The 17615-nt window shown below is 39.1% G+C and overlaps 1 protein-coding gene across 2 annotated transcripts in view; it reads right to left on the bottom strand.

Annotated features, from left to right (window-relative positions):
- Nucleotides 1–17615, bottom strand: part of naa15a (N-alpha-acetyltransferase 15, NatA auxiliary subunit a) — a 99272-nt gene that overhangs the window by 37820 nt on the left and 43837 nt on the right. For both annotated transcript variants that reach the window (XR_006309052.2, XM_043674102.2), the window contains exons 4-5: nt 15178–15335; nt 2023–2157 (exon numbers count right to left, since the gene is read on the bottom strand). Coding sequence is in view for 1 of the 2 variants with exons in the window: in XM_043674102.2 (XP_043530037.2) it covers nt 2023–2157; nt 15178–15335 (293 nt within the window). In the remaining variant the exon portion in view is untranslated. The remainder of the gene's footprint in view (nt 1–2022; nt 2158–15177; nt 15336–17615) is intronic.

Below are 17615 nucleotides of genomic sequence, written 5' to 3'. Positions count from 1 at the left end.
AACATCAAGGACAGAAAATTCCTGTCCTTGGCTGTCCTTAGATGGTCTTTGGCTGACACTTGTGGCACATATTATTATGCTTATTGGCGAAACCTGAATGCCAACATGTATTGGTGCATCTGAGGAATCATTAATTCTACCCAATGTCGTGCAATTATCAGTGAACACTGCAACTTCTGACCTTAAGGAGGGAAGGCGATGATCAGGCATCTGAAGATGCGTAAAAGTTAGAACATCACCCTGAGGAACTCCTGAGTTTGCTATGACGGCCTCCACAACCATGTTCCTGTGTTATTATTTCAAACAATGGAGTATTCCCTCAATTAACATGTCAGACCTGGTTCAAGACAGTTTTAATATCAGGTTGGATTTGCTGGGTTTTTTTTAAGAGCAAATTTTCCACTTTCAAAAAATACCAGAACTGAAGCCTTAGTGGCCTAGTTAGGTAGATCTCAAGCAAATTACTACTGCTAGGTTGCTGTCAAGCTTCATAGTCTTTATTCTATGGCTGTATCCAGCGTTTCAGATGTTTCTTGATGTCATGTATAATAAATCAAATTGGATTGAAGACTAGCATCTATGGTGCTGATAAATGCAGGAGATGTGAAGGTGTATTGTCCATTTGCCACTTCAGGTTAAAGGTGGCTGTTAACGCTTCTGTCTTGTCTTTTCCACTACATGGAGACACTGAAAGATAGGTCAAAAGCTGATTTGATTCCATAAGAAGTACAGAAATGGCCTTAAATGTTTACTTCCAATCTGTCTTCACTCTGTAGACAGTGCATACATGATTGCACTGAACAGTTTACAAATCCAAGCCTAATAGTGCATTTGATAACTTAGACAAGTATTCCAACAACGATCAACATAAGCTCAGCAATCTGTATTGCCTTCCCTGATCAGTGTAGATATACATCACTGAATGGTTGCAGAACGTTTTGGTAGGAGAAGTGAAACAGCCTCAGGTCATGGTCAATGTTGGAAATAAATGTAAAAAATTAATCAATTTCAGCAACTACAGAGGTTAAAGAATATTTTTCCAAGATGACGCAAATACAGAGTAACCCAGACTATCCAGCATTCGAGTAACCAAATTTCAGATTATCCAAACAAGATTGCACGGTTCTGATGCTTGGCTAATAATGTTATCCGGCATTCAATTAACTAAACAAAATACTCCTTGCCCATGTCCTTTGGATAATTGAATTTCTTCTGTATCATGTACTAGTTTACATACAAACAGTAAGCTAAAGCAGGTTAACGTGTGACTGGAGAAAGGACGCAGGGATTCAGATTCCTGGGGCTCAGTTCTGGGACACAAGTATTAACAGGGATGGGACAAAAGTCCACACAAGAAGGTGAACTAGTAGTATGGGATGGTCAAAACTAATATGGAAGGGAGAGAAATACTGAGATGAAAGAGAGCGCAGGTACGAGGTGCACAGAACTGGGAGAGATAAACATTAGAATACAACATAATTCAGAAAAATGAAGAACTGGGATCTGTAAATGTGAGACGCATTAAACCATTGTAAATGCACATATTGTACAGATGCATTGGCAGGATATATACAACAGATTATGACCGTGGTTACAACAGAAGAATCTAAAAAAAAAATGGCATTTAATATTCCTGGCTGCATTTCCTTTTACTAATTCATGGAACATAGGTGTCGCTGACAGCATTTATTGCCCATCCTCAATTAACCTTGAGAATGTGGTGAACTGCCTTCTCAAACCACTGCAATCCATTTGGCATAATAGACTCTCAATGCCATTAGGGAGAATTGTAGGATTTGGACCCAACAACAGTGAAGAAACAGCAATTTATATCCAAGTCAGGATGACCAATGGTTTGAGGGGAACATGACATCGTGCTGTTCCCATGTATCTGCTGCTCGTGTACTTCGAGCTGGCAGCTGCCATCAGGAACATAGGGCAGGGAAACAAAGTTGTTTGCTGGGTAGAATTTAACAAATTCTATCAAACACCGTTGAAAGCTATGAGCACACTACAGCATACCTGCTGTGTCTTTCTGAATTCTTCAAGAATTTTTGAAGCCATGTCATAATCTTCCAGTAAATGGTATGCAATAGCATAGCCAATCCAGGATGCTCGCTGAGCAGGGCGAAGCTGAAGCAACTGGTACCTGGTTTCCTGAAATGTATCAAACACATGGAGGTCTGTGGCTTGTTATTATTAAATTATATGAAAATACAGTGCTTTTAAATTTATAAATTTGCGTTCAAGTTGAAAATTTTACAAATAAACAAAAATAGTGTATGGTTTTGAACTAGATTTCAAGGTAACACTGAATATAAATACATTTGTCATCAAGTAATGGCTAAAGTAGCATGCTTTCTCCACATTAATTTCTTAAAACTGATAGAGGCCACTGAGATCAAACAATAATACATCCCCTCTCCATAAGTGATGCCTGAGAGACAGAAATATTTTCAACACTTCTCTTATTTTGTCTTAAACTTAAAGCTTCATGTGAGGAGAAAATAAATTCCCTTCAGTATGGTACTCTAACGTAATGTAGATATAACATCAACAAGGAATTTTACAATAAGAGGAAAACATTTGAACACAGTCAGTAAAAGAAAATAAATTAAAAGGGAAATAATTCAGTGTTTTCTTCTACTTCCTGGTTTGCAGTCAGAGAATGTGGTTGAATTTGTGGCCAATGCCACTGCTATGTGAAGAATCACATATGGGTGCACAAAATTGGGATGCTATTTTTAAACTTGCATCCAGGAGCAGGTCTGGACAATCACGAATAAAGTAACCATGGCCAAAGAAATAACTAAATTCTGAAGAAATTATTCTGGGAGAAAACTGAAAGTCAAAAGCCTTGGACCCAATTTGTGCCCCAAAATTACATAAAAATAAAGAAACTTTGAATTGCTTCAATTACCGTCAAGAGCTGGTGTGGCATCACGGGTGCAACTATGCACGCGCAGATGGATCACAGCGGCCATATTTAATGGCAGTGCCGATCTCCTGCGTTGGGAACATACACTCCGTGAGAATATTTCAATGTGACTGACTGCTTATTTTTTAGATGACATCAATATTGTAGGATATAGAGATTAGCTTCATTTGGGACACAAACAAACTAACAAAGTGAAGTCTGCACATCAGAGATGACAAAATCCTCGTGGGCAGCTTTTTTTGATGTCAACAACTGACAACTGCTAATTCCAACCCATTCCCTATAATATCATTTTTTTGCGAGCTGATGTGTTTGCTACAGCCATTATTATCTGGCATGTGAAACAAGTACAATGAAAGCTCTGTGCCATCTTGTACCAAGGAGGCAGCATATGCAGAAGAGTTTTTTTTATTTTTACTTGAATGTGGTGACCTATCTTTAAGTACTCTTCCATCTACGCCTATAGATCTTAAGACACTTGAGAATTTAAATGTAGATAGTAGTTGTTTATGCACACACTTAAGAATTTGGATTATTGCCCCACCCACACACGTTCTAGCCTTGGGTATATTCTTAGCCAAAGAGCAATTAGCTCACTATACTTTAAAATTAAGACTGTTGTAATCCATATGACTCAGTACCTCTTACATGGTGATACTTTCTGATGACACAATAAAGATGTCCCCAAAACAAATGCTAAGAAAATTCTACATCAATGGATAAAACAAATTTAAATGAGCTTTGTGACATTAATTAGCGATAGAGTGTGAATATGATACGTTCCAATGCCATTCATTCCATAGGAGCACAAGGCAAAAAATAAACATTAATTATGCATAATTTTAAGTTTTTCTGCAAAAGGAAAAGATGAACAATATTTGTAAAAATTACATATGGCTAATGAATTCAAGAATACATGTGCTCAAAAATATTATACAAGTTATTTAAAAACAGGCATTTTGGTGTTATTTTTCAACTTTTATTTATGCCATTCTACTGTCCTTTAGGGAAGGGAACTGCTGAGCTTACCTGGTCTGGTCTGCATGTGAATCCAGACCCACAGCAATGTGGTTGCCTCTTAAATGACCTCTGGACAATCAAGGATAGACAATGAATATCTGTCTAGCCAGTGACATCCAAAATGCCATGAATGAATGAATGAATTAATATTTTCAAGGCTTCAAGAGACTGAAGGGAAAAACATTCATAGGAAATGCAACAAATCCAGCAGCTAGTGCCACAAGGGTTAAAAAAACAAAAACGTTTTGCAGAGAAAATGCAACACATACCGACCAATAGAACTGAGTCAAATATGGAAATTTACAGCCTAAAATCCTCTGGAGAAAAATCAAACCACTAACTGCACACATTAATCTTCTGGCCATTCAGAAAAGTAAAACTATAACAAACTAGACAGTTACCAATGCTAAGGTTGTCCACACAATTGATAATATCTGTTAAGATGTAACAAATTTGGTGATGACAATGATGATCATGGATTTCCTATAAGCAATCCTATATTTCCTATATTTTTACTTTAACAATATCCTCGAAGATTTTGACAATCCAGCTGCCAACCAGTAAGTGGAAGAAAGAAAAAGGTTGATAATTTTTTTTGAGCCAGACAAGTGCATGAAATGCTCCTGAATCTGCTCGTACCAGCCAAGGTAAAGGACCTGGTGCTACTGTACATTTTGATTAAGATTGAGCCCTGCAACACAACACCAAGCCGTTAGAGATTGCAGCAAGCTATCATTTCAGAATAAGATGTCAACTCCTTACAGGGGACATTGGCTGCATCCTTGAAAATGTTGTCAATTCATTGTAATTTGAGAATTTGAGAGTGTTTTTTTGCGGTTTAAAAAGTGAACACATTGAAAGGAAGTAGATGACATCACAGACTGATCCCTGAAATGCCTTACTGAGTTGTCCAAGGATTTGGCAAAATAGGATGAGAAACATCAGAGAGTTAACAACCTTCAGGCATGAGGTAAATAAGCAGCAGTTGAGTATGCAGAAGCCCTCAACAGACTCTAGTCTTCCCAGTGTTACACCAAAGACCTGTTGTTGATGCTTAGACCAGTTTTAGACACTGAATTCGCCATTTGTGAAGCAGAGTGATACAGCTCCAAGCATAGATTAACTCGCCCAGGTATGCCACAAGAAGTCAACCTGAAAAAAAAGATTAACTGGAGGAAATGTCAGTCACTGGGTCGGAATGTCAAACGATAGATTGATTAGTGGATGGTGAAGATTTAAAATCAGACGCATAATTTCTGCTCTGTAGAAATTTGCAGGGCTTCATCATTCAATTACTTATGGATGAAGCCAGGAGACTGGCATGGGTACAGTTAATTGAATTCCCAAGTTACTGTATCATGGAGGTTAAGTCAATATCAGCTGGAAAAATTACCAAGAGCCTAAAATGGAACTGTGTTGATTCCAGTCATGCACAGTAAGCAATAAGCATTTTGAAAAAAGTGAAAAATTAGATTCGGTAGCATCAGTTAATTGCAGTAGGCATTTTCACGGCGAAGCAAAATTCAAGATGATGTGATTGATAAAAATATCCTCACTATCATTGAATTGGTTTCTCTAAATACAATGCTAATGAAGAGTTCAGAGGAATACAAGGGCAGTTCATGATACAGACATAATTGGAAATATTCAGCAACTCAAACTGCATTTTTAGAGAGACACTTTCGAGTTGAGCTGACCTTTCATCAGAACTTTGCTGTCCACAAGGTGTAGTAGCAGGACTAGGCCATTTGGCCCATCAAGCCCTCTATCATTCAAACAGATCATAGCTGTTCACCATCCTCTTTGGATGTTCCCCATTATCCCATATTCCCTATGTCCTCTTGGACAAAAAGAAAGATTAAGAATGAAGAATGATCAAGCTTCCACAGCTCTCAGGGGTAGAAAATTTCAACCAGTGATTAAATTCCTAATCTTAATCTTAAATTTTAAAATAATGATGGAAAAGGATAGACCAGATCTAAAAGTTGACGTTCTAAATTGGAGAAAGGCCAATTTTGACAGTATTAGGCAAGAACTTTCGAAAGTGATTGGAGGCAGATGTTCGCAGGTAAAGGGACGGCTGGAAAATGGGAAGCCTTCAGAAATGGGATAACAAGAATTCAGAGAAAGTATATTCCTGTCAGGGTGAAAGGGAAGGCTGGTAGATATAGGGAATGCTGAATCACTAAAGAAATTGAAGGTTTGGTTAAGAAAAAGGAAGCATATGTCAGGTATAGACAGGATAGATCAAGTGAATCCTTAGAAGAGTATAAAGAAAGTAGGAGTACACTTAAGAGGGAAATCAGGAGGGTAAAACGGGGACATGAGATAGCTTTGGCAAATAGAATTAAGGAGAATTCAAAGGGTTTTTACAAATATATTAAGGACAAAAGGGGAACGAGGGAGAGAATAGGGCCCCTCAAACATCAGCAAGGCCACAGAAAATGGGGGAGATACAAAATGAATATTTTGCATCAGTATTTACTGTGGAAAAGGATATGGAAGATATAGACTATAATGAAATAGATGGTGATATCTTGCAAAATGTCCAGATGACAGAGGAGGAAGTACTGGATGTCTTGAAACGGTTAAAAGTGGATAGATCCACAGGACCTCATCAGGTGTACCCGAAAACTCTGTGGGAAGCTAGAGAAGTGATTGCTGGGCCTCTTGCAGAGATATTTGTATCATCGATAGTCACAGGTGAGGTGCTGGAAGACTGGAGGTTGGCAAACGTGGTGCCACTGTTTAAGAAGGGCAATAAAGACAATCCAGGGAACTATAGACCAGTGAGCTTGACCTCGGTGGTGGGCAAGTTGTTGGAGGGAATCCTGAGGAACAGGATGTACATGTATTTGGAAAGGCAAGGACTGATTCGGGATAGTCAACATAGCTTTGTGCGTGGGAAATCATGTCTCACAAACTTGATGAGTTTTTTGAAGAAGTAACAAAGATGATTGATGAGGGCAGAGTAGTAGGTGTGATCTATATGGACTTCAGTAAGGCATTCCCCATGGGAGACTGATTAGCAAGGTTAGATCTCACGGAATACAAGGAGAACTAGCCATTTGGATACAGAACTGGCTCAAAGGTAGAAGACAGACGGTGGTGGTGGAGGGTTGTTTTTCAGACTGGAGGCCTGTAACCAGTGGAGTGCCACAAGGATCGATGCTGGGTAAATGACTTTTTGTCATTTACATAAATGATTTGGATGCGAACATAAGAGGTACAGTTAGTAAGTTTGCAGATGACACCAAAATTGCAGGTGTAGTGGACAGCGAAGAGGGTTACCTCAGATTACAACAGGATCTGGACCAGATGGGTCAATGGGCTGAGAGATGGCAGATGGAGTTTAATTGAGATAAATGTGAGGTGCTGCATTTTGGGAAAGCAAATCTTAGCAGGACTTATACACTTAATGGTAAGGTCCTAGGGAGTGTTGCTGAACAGAGAGACCTTGGAATGCAGTTTCATAGCTCCTGGAAAGTGGAGTCGCAGGTAGATAGGATAGCGAAGAAGGCGTTTGGTATGCTTTCCTTTATTGGTCAGAGTATTGAGTACAGGAATTGGGAGGTCATGTTGCGACTGTACAGGACATTGGTTAGGCCACTGTTGGAATACTGCATGCAATTCTGGTCTCCTTCTTTTCTACTTCAGAAAAGATTGACAAGGATGTTGCCAGGGTTGGAGGGTCTGAGCTACAGGGAGGCGCTGAACAGGCTGCGGCTGTTTTCCCTGGAGCGTTGGAGGCTGAGGGGTGACCTTATAGAGATTTACAAAATTATGAGGGGCATGGATAGGATAAATAGACAAAGTCTTTTCCCTGGGGTCGGGGAATCCAGAACTAGAGGGCATAGGTTTAGGGCGAGAGGGGAAAGATATAAAAGAGATCTAAGGGGCAACGTTTTCACGCAGAGGGTGGTACGTGTATGGAATGAGCTGCCAGAGGAAGTGGTGGAGGCTGGTACAATTGCAACATTTGAGAGGCAGTTGGATGGGTATATAAATAGGAAGGGTTTGGAGGGATATGGGCCGGGTGCTGGCAGGTGGGACTAGATTGGGTTGGGATGTCTGGACGGGTTGGACTGAAGGGTCTGTTTCCATGCTGTACATCTCTATGACTCTAAATGATTTGACCCAAGTCTGAGATTGCACTCCTGGTTCTCAACCTACTAGCTGGGGAAACATCCTATCCATATCCACCTTATCACAATGACTTTGCAAGTTTCAATGAAATCACTTCTCATTCTTCGAAACTCTGGAGAATACATGCCCCGTTTCTTCAATGTCTCCTGAGAAGACAATTTTACTATCCCAGAAATTAGTCAGGTAAACCTCCATTGTACTCCCACAGTGAAACTACATTCTTCTTTAGATAAGGAGACCAAAACTCTTCATAATACCCCAGGTTCAGTCTCAACGAGACTCGATACAATTGCAGCAAAATATCTTTATTTCAGTACTCAAAGATCCTTGTAATGAAAGTCAACTTATCATTTGCATTTCTAACTGCATGCTAGACTTCATTGATGCATCAAGGAGGACTTTCTTAAATATCAACACTTCACAACCTCTCACTATTTCAGGAAAATACAGCCTTTGTTTCTTCTACCAAAGTGAATTATTTCACACTTGGTCACGTTGTACTGTCTGCCATGTTCTTGCCCATTCACTAAGCCGATCTAAATCCTTTGATTGCATTGCATCCTGCCCACTTGCACATTCCCACCATCTTCCAAAGTCATACTGAACTTGAAACATTGACGCCATTTCTCCAGCAGTATATTACCCTCAATCTGTGCACTCTAATTCTGTTTACTAAATATTTGTGTAGGACCTCACTAAAAGCTTTCTGAAAATCCAACATATCACAACTACTGGATCGCCTTAACATTTGCGACAAATAGCATCCTCAAAAAAACACTCCAACTGGTTTGTCAAGCAAGTTTTCCTATTCAGAAACCCATGTTGACCAATCACAGGGTCCAGTTATCATGTACTTTATAATAGATTCATAGGATTTCCCTATTACAGATATCAACCTCACACATCTGAAGCTCTCCATTCTCTCTTTTCCTCACTTAATTAGTGGAGTCGCATTAGTCACTTTCTACTCTGCTGTAATGTTTCCAGGATGTGAAGATTTTAAGAAATAGGAAGAGGAGGCCATATAGCCCTTTGGCTATTCAGTGAGCCTACAGGAGATCTATCTCAACATCTGCATTACCCCCATAAACCTCGATGCTTTCAGTACATAGAATTTTTTTTTAAATCAAAGAACTCCCCAGATTAACCACTCTCTTGGTTGCCCCAATGGCCTGATTCTGATGCCCATCATGGCTCCAGAAGATCCCGCAGATGAGAAAACATTTTTTCTGCACCTGAAATTTGAAAAAATAACCACCAGTGCATCCACTATCCATTGTGTCACTTCTTCAATACTCTAGAATGTAATTCCTCTACTCCAGGGAATTTATCAACATTAAGTCCAGATTATTTTTCAAGCACTACCTCTTAATTAATACAACTTTCATTTCTGTTCATCTGCACAAGTCCCTTGGTTCTTCAGAATTTCTAAGATATTTTCTGCATCTTTCTCTGTAAAGACAAGCAAAATAGTTTTATTGTCTAGTTGGTTCCTTAATGTATTTGTTCCAAAAACCAGTACACTCTCCAGAAACTTGTCCTCCAAATTCTGTGTTAATTAGGCATACAAATTGAATTTGCCTATTACCATGTTGCATGCAGCTCTAATGTCCTGATTTTTATTTTACCATTACTACTAAAGCTTGATATTCTATTTTAAAAAAAAAACAATTCTTCCTGCCTTTTGCTGTTTCTTAGCTTCACCTAAACTGCTTGGACATCTTGATCCTTCAAGTCTAAGATCCTTTACCATTAATATACCAATCTCAATCCTTAGCAACAGCAGTACCCCACTTCCTTTACCTTTCCATGTACGTTTCTCAAATAATGAATAGATCAGTCACGGTCACCCTTTAAAGTCTCTATAATGGCAATTAAATCACATCCATCTACCTTTATTTGTAGCTTCAACAGGAAAATGTTTGATCTACTATAATGCCCACCCTAATTTCATTCACTTTCTAATTTTGCTCAGGACTTTGCTAGTTCTTGTTACCAATTTAGCTTCCCTCCAATCTGAATTCCCTTTCATGATTCCATATCCCTTGCCAATCTACTTTAAACCTTTCCGAACAGTACCAGCAAATCACCCAGCAATTATTCTCGTGCCACTAAGGTGCAAAGCAATTATCTTGTAATGATCCTGCCAGTCCCAATTCCTGCGAAATCTGATGCCCTCCTCTTTGCATCAATTGTCCAGCTACACATTAAACTGATCAATCCTTCTGCTCCTATGCTGATTAGTACATGGGACACAGTAATCTTGAGATTACTGCTTTTGAGACTGACTTACTTTAAAACTTCCTAATTTTTTTAAAATAAGCTCATCTTTTCCATGCTGTTGGTACAATCTGAACTGCAACTCTAACCATTCACCCTCACACAGGGTAAGCGTCCTACAGTTACTCTATGACATCCCTGACCCTGGTATCAGGGAACCAACACACCATCCACATCTATGACTACAGAAACACCTATTTGCTTCCATAATGAACCCCCTATCATTTCTATCTTTCAACTCTGTGCACTTCTGCAAAGCTGAGCTACCTGTAGTAGCAAGGATTCAGCTTTTGCTTATTTGCAGATTCATTGCCCTCACCGGTATCCAAAATGAAAAACTAGTTAGCATGCAAGATTGTCCAGGAATCCCTGAGACAATGAAACAGCCTAGTGGTCAATCCACCTGCATGCTCATAACAGATAATGCAACTGCCTCCATAACTATGCTGTCCACATCACTCTGTGTCTCACGGGTACACAGAACAGACTTCAGCTACCTGATTTGCAAAATCCAGAGCTCAAGCTCCTGCAACTGGTAACACCTCCGACAGCTGTGTTGGTCAAGGACACACGGTGCAGCCACGACTTCCCACATACCGCAGGAGACATTGCACATGGTCAAGCTGCCCTGCCATAATTATTATTCTAATAATGTATAGTTTGGTGAGTAAAAAACTTGACAATCAAATTCTTCCCTGTATACAAGTAAAAACTAGAGGTTAAGGCAGCTATAAAAAAGAGCACTGCATTCCCTTAGTTCTCTCATGCACCAAACTCTCAATTTCATTCTGTTCAGCTACACTCTACCCAAGTTACACTTAGACCCCTACATTCATGCAACACAAAGCTTAAATGGGTCACCTCTGCTAAAGCTACACAACTTTTAATTTCAGCTGCTCTTTAGTGGAGAGCTTGGTTTCTAGTTGCCAGCTGAGGGAAGAAAGAACAAAAAAAGGATGAGAACATTGTCTCAAGCAGAACACAATGATCTGGCACTAGATCAACTGCAAGAATATGGTGATTACAAGGTAACCATAAATCAGGACATCACTGACCCTTTTCACACCACTACCAGGAAGCCAAATCTTTTCAAAGTTAACTCTGACAAATGCCCATCTGGCATTTGTATTACTTGAGTCTAAATCATAAATGATCACCAATGTACACAAGTCTTTTGCAGGTTATGGGCTGCCATTTTGTATATCTTCAGTCACCATAATTTTCCAGTTTGATTAACCAAACTTTGCAAGGAATTCAGGGTCTGGTACTTGGATGACAGTTTATTTCAGCTCCAACAGGCGCACCCATATTAACAGACTCAAAGAGGTGCTCCAATGTTCAGTTTGACTTATTCAGTTGAATTGAAGGCACACAAATGTGAAATGCTTCAAATACCTGTACTGTACTTGAGTCATAGGGTAACCAATGAGGAGTTAAATCCTACCAAGAATAAGATTCAAGCTATAATGTGCTACACCCTTGAAACATTTTAATTCAGATCATTTTTGGGCTAAGTAAATTATTGCAGTAAATTCATATCAGATTTGGCAACACTATTGCATCTGTTGAATCATCAAGGAATGCTGTTCTATGCACTTAGATGAAAGAGTATGACAATGCTGAATTTGTATAAAAGCCAATGTGCATAGGGAACAAGGCTGACACATTACATTGTTTTCAAAGAAATTAAGCTAAATATGATGCTTCTCAACATGGAGTAGGTGCTGCAATCTTTCATGGACAGGATAGTGTAGAGGTGAGACCAACTTTATTTGCATGTACCATGACAAAATTGTGCTCAGAATGTGAAATATTGTCCTTGAACTTTGGACAAAGAAATTTCATAAATATTTGTATGATCATAGCTTTAGAATTTAAACTAACCATAAATCATTGACAGCCTTGTGGAATCCAAAGTCTCCAGTACCCACATTAGCTGCACCTTAGTGCAGAGATGAGGTTTGATTTTCGCTGCTGCAAGTCTAATATTAAATATAGATGATCATGCAGACCCAAGAGAAAAGATACGTTTTTTTCTTTTCATACCTAGATCAGTTGGTAGTCACAGCAAATAGCGTTGGTAGAATAACTTGCAGCACCCTGGGTTGACAAGAGTGGATGACTGTATCACAAATGGATAGCGAAGACTGATCCTGGGGATGTAGGAACCAGGTCATTGTTATGCGAAAAAATGAGCTGGCAGATAGTTGTGTTCGTGTCACATGGGGAGCCAGAGTTATAACTCCTGAAAAGTACAGATTGCCGTTGCTATGTTGATCAAGGAGATTATAATTAGGAAAGTGCTTGAGAAAGATGAATGAGAAGCAATCTTTGGTAAGGTCATGGTAAAATACAATGAAACACTGCAGTACACATCAAGCCATTGAAAAGCTGCTGCTCTTGACGCCTTTAGAACAGAAATGGCTGCCTACGTGTGATAGATCTGTACATAGGTTTTACAGACTTTGAAGTGCAAAAGATATTTATGATTATAGATAAGCCATGTGAAAGGGTCAAGGAGCTTCTGATGAATGAAATGACAAATTGTAAAATATCCAGATTTCTATTAGTTCACTGCTTACATGTTGCCAGAAAAGATTTTATTTGACAACAGACCTCAGCTTTAAGAGTTTGCACAATTATAGATGAACAGAGTAGAAAATAACAGAGTTCCATCATATCAGCCAGCTTCCAATGAGACAGCAGAGCTTGCTTGTTAAACAAATGCTAGATAAAAATCTGACAACTAAAAAATGCAGGTTATCACTGGATAACAAACCATTCTTCCCTTTACCCATCACAATAGACCTCAATATTACAAGTGACAGAACACTAACTGAATCAGTTTTAAGGAAAAAACCTAGAATGAAGCTTTCCATTAGTAATGCCACATTTTCTCGACCCTAGTCCTATCATGATTCTCTTCAGGTCTTGATCGTTTCTGTTCAGGTCAGAAACCGTCAGACAGAGTCATGATAGGAATACAGTGAGTGAAAGAAGACACATTGAGTCAAAACTTTTAATCTTGGACTCATTACAAGCAAAATGCAAGAAATCAGCATTAGAAGGTAATAGCAGAATATATATCATGAAAAGGGCACTGATTAATTGGACCAAAGTTGGCAAGGCGATGCTGTAGAAACTATTTATTGATTCAATTAACTGATTAAATTCAAACTAGGCAAGTTGACTCTAATTGGTTAGAGTGCTGCCTCACAGAAACAGTAGGGATTGGCTGTGTCCACTGCCCTTTCCTCAATGAAAACAAGGCAGTGTGGTTATATTCCTTTTACACAGCAAAAGCAGAATGCTGTGTGTTAATAAATATAGTTTCAAGCATATACAAATGAATCACTGAGACTTTAAAAGTATGTATTTTAATATAATTGTAATTCTAACTGTTGATCTTCAATTGATTTCCAGCATAATTGGTGCAGTCAAGACTATTTGGTACAAGTTGTCATCTGCATAATCACATCTAAAGACACAATGTTATGTATGAATTTTGAAAGCACAGGCTAGTTAAGCACAACCAGTCAAACAAATCTGCTGTTTGACTGTTCACAAGTCATTGGGAAGCATGAGCTACATACCTTTCAAAAATCTGAAGTTGAACCAGGTTAGAACACACAAGTGATTTAAGTGGCTACCAGGAAGGGGTGCAAAAACATATGGTCCTCACACACATTTGGTCAACATGCTTGCCAGCCGAAAGGTTACATTTGTACGTGCTTGTCAAGTTTCAACTTCAGAAGTTTATGAAAATGAAGTGAGTTCTGAAGAATCAAACAAGTCTGATGAATCAGAAAGTTGGGATAGAAGTACAGAACCAATAGTTACACCAATGCAAGGAGTGCCAGAAACCACCTCAAATCCATGTCAGAAATGAACAGACATGTTTGATGAAGTCAACAACTCAATTGTACGTCTAGGTCAAAATCAGTTGCAGGAACTGCCTCAGTTCAATGTGGATGTAGGGATTTTCCACAGTTAAGGAGACGGTAACTTTTTAGAAATAGAATATCAGTAATTAAGTGATTGATGAATAAGTAAAAAGGAGTAAGATTGTGTGAAACTTTAAAACAGAACGCAATTTTCCCATTAGAGGAAGGAATGTTACAGCCCCCTCATGTGGCCATTTGTCTAAATATAAATGACAAAACTAGATTAAATTGGTCTGCTACTGACCCATATTGTTTATATGATTTTGTGTAAATTTATGCTACTAACCATAACTTAAATTGTTCATTTTATCATACAATTTAATATACATCAGATCGAGCCTGTAAACCATGCAGCTGTAGAAAACTATGCAAAAAAACTCAATACAGTTTTTCGTCACAATAAAAACATTTTCATGCAGTCAACATCAGTAACATTAAATTCGTTTGCAGAGTATCAATTGATTTAAACTGGCTCGCAGAAAAGCCAGTAACCTATCCCCAAGTTTAAAAGTACATAGTTGAATTGTACGTTAGGATCTCAAGAACAATAATGTGGATTCATGTCAAGTGGATCGACAGACCTTTTTCCTTGAAAACATGGAGGCAAGAAGAGACATCAATATGATATAACAGTTGTACAGCTATCTATTTTCAATGAACATCACAAAGATGGTACTTTCTAAAAATTTTAGAGGTATTACAGTTACGATGCCATGCCTTTTTAACTCAGACAGGAAGTTAGCAGTCTTGAACATAAATCCTGCGGCAGGAAAATGACATTCATAGTGCGTTTGTCACTTAAACATTTCTGCACCCGGTTGGACAAACAAGATATGAAGAAGCACTCACCCTGTAGCCCTCAAGGTCCCGCATTTGAATTTGTAGAAGGGAAAGGTCTCTTAAAATCTGAAGATTGTCTTTGTCCCATTTTAGCGCATTCCGGTAGCATTTGATGGCTTCATCGTATTTCTTATCTGATCTCTGAAGGAGACCATAAACGTGCCAGCCTGTGCCATAGTCAAGAAAAACAGCATCTGCAATTTTCATGAGTTCCTACTTACAAAGGTTTCATACTACTACATGGTTTAACATAACTTTATGTGGATATAATTTCCCTCTGATACAAGATCCCTCTCAGGTTTTATAATACTACTACTTCAAGATAATGAGTACTAAAGGCAACAATGTCTTAAACTGCAAAAGGAAACAGCATCAGGAGTACTAAGTATGAGCAAAAGTAACAGCATTCTATTATTGAATAATGACAAAACAATGTATTAGAGGCTAGTGCAACATGAAAAAGCAATGTTATTAGAGGCTAGTGACTGCGTTTGGTAATCTAGAATGATTTTAACAAATTGTATCATGAACAGCAATCAGGTTACAATGATCTGCAATATTAGCACTTACTACAGCTGCATCAGCACCCTGCAAGTAATGATAGTCAATTTGGAAACAACCAGCAGCTCATTCTCACAACCAGCAGTTACTATCTGTCCTTGGTGGAAAAGATTTGTTGGATATTGAATTTAAGATAAAACTCAATTTTCAACACATGAACTATGCAAAACAAAGTACAGTTGTGAATAGCCCAAGGTTTGTTTAAAATGATAGCTTCTCAGGGGAGTATAGGACTAACTGCTGGTATTGTAACTGACTCGATTGTAATGAGAGGTATGTCAGGTTTTAAACGAATAATTGTAATACAGGATGCTCCAGTCTGGGGCACAGACAGATGTTTCAGTGGCCATCAGTGAGACATCAGGATGGTGTGTTATCTCTCTGATGTCAGGGTTAAGGTTGCCTCGGCAAGGTGCAGAATATTCTGAAAATGGAGTGGCCAGCAGGAGGTTGTTGTGCACTTTGTACCAGTGCCATGTACTAATGACAGTAAGATTACAAAGATAGAGCAGATGAATGCATGGTTGAGAAGCTGGTGCAAGGGAAAAGGATACACATTTCTGGAAGATTGTGATCTCTTTGGGGTAGAAATGACCTGAATTGGAAGGGAGACAATATCAGTGTCAGCCCAGCAAGTCCACACCGATCCCCTGAAGAGTATCCCACCCAGATCCATTCCCCTACCCTATTACTCTACACTTACCCCTGACTAATGCACCCAACCTACTCATCCCTGAACACTATGGGCAATTTAGCATGGCCAATTTACCTAACCTGCACATCTTTGTGATTGTGGGAGGAAACCAGAGCACCCGGAGGAAACCCATGCATAGCCCGGGACAACGTCTTTGTGGAGTTTGCACAATCACCCGAGGCTGGAATCGAACCTGGGTCCCTGGCACTGTGAGACAGCAGTACTAACCACTGAGCAACCATGCCTCCCACTCGAACCTAACAGGGAAATTTGCTAGTGCTACTCAGGAGGCTTTAAATGATTGGGGAAGGATGAGTGAGAGACCAAAAGCGAGAGCGAGAAAAGCATAAAGGCTGAGGCTGGTTCAGTAGATAAGGGGAGCAAGACTAATAGTCAAGGCAAATAAGAGTTTGGCAGAGAATGAGGTTTGACTGATAAATGAAACTGCATTTACTTCAATGCAAGAGGCCCGGCAGATAAACTTGGGTCTGGGATATCATAGCTATTACTGAAATGTGGCTCAGAACTGACAATTGAATGGTATGGGGTATAGGAAGAATAGAAAGGGAGATGAGAGAGGAAGGGAGTGGCGCCTTTGGATAGGGAGAACATCACGGTTGTACTTAGGGAGGATATTCATGGAAGATCATCCAGTGAAGTTATATGGGTGGAACCTAAAAATAAGAAAGGATGATTATCTTGTTGGCAGGTATTATAGGCCCCCCGAATAGTCAGCAGGAAATTGAGAAGCAAATAAGTAAAGAGATTGCAGATATCTGAGAGGAAAATAGGGCTGAAATGGTCGGAGATTTTAACTTTCCAAACACTGACTGTCATAGTGTTAAGGGCTTGGATGGACAGGAATTTGTTAAGTCCACAAGATTCAGTCTGTGGATATACCTATCAGAGTAGGAGTATTACTTGACTTTCTGTTGGGAAATAAGGTATGGCAAGTGACTGAGGTGTCAGTGAGGGAGCACTTTATGGCAAGTGATCATAATTCTTTTAGTTTTAAATAGTTATCGGAAAGGATAGGACTGAAGTAGTTGTTAACGCTCTCAATTTCAACAAGGTGAATTTTGACTGTATTAGACAGGAACTTTCAAAAGTTGATTGGGGGAGACTATTCATAGGTAAAGGGATGGTTGGAAAGTGAGAGGCCTTCACAAGTGAGCAAATAAGGATTCAGAGA

Source organism: Chiloscyllium plagiosum, unplaced genomic scaffold (assembly GCF_037043375.1).
Source record: "Chiloscyllium plagiosum isolate Xiang-an unplaced genomic scaffold, Cpla_swu_hap1 HiC_scaffold_36, whole genome shotgun sequence".
Lineage (NCBI taxonomy): Eukaryota > Metazoa > Chordata > Chondrichthyes > Orectolobiformes > Hemiscylliidae > Chiloscyllium > Chiloscyllium plagiosum.
Note: the sequence above shows the minus strand (reverse complement) of the source record. Positions and strands in the feature narration are given on the sequence as shown.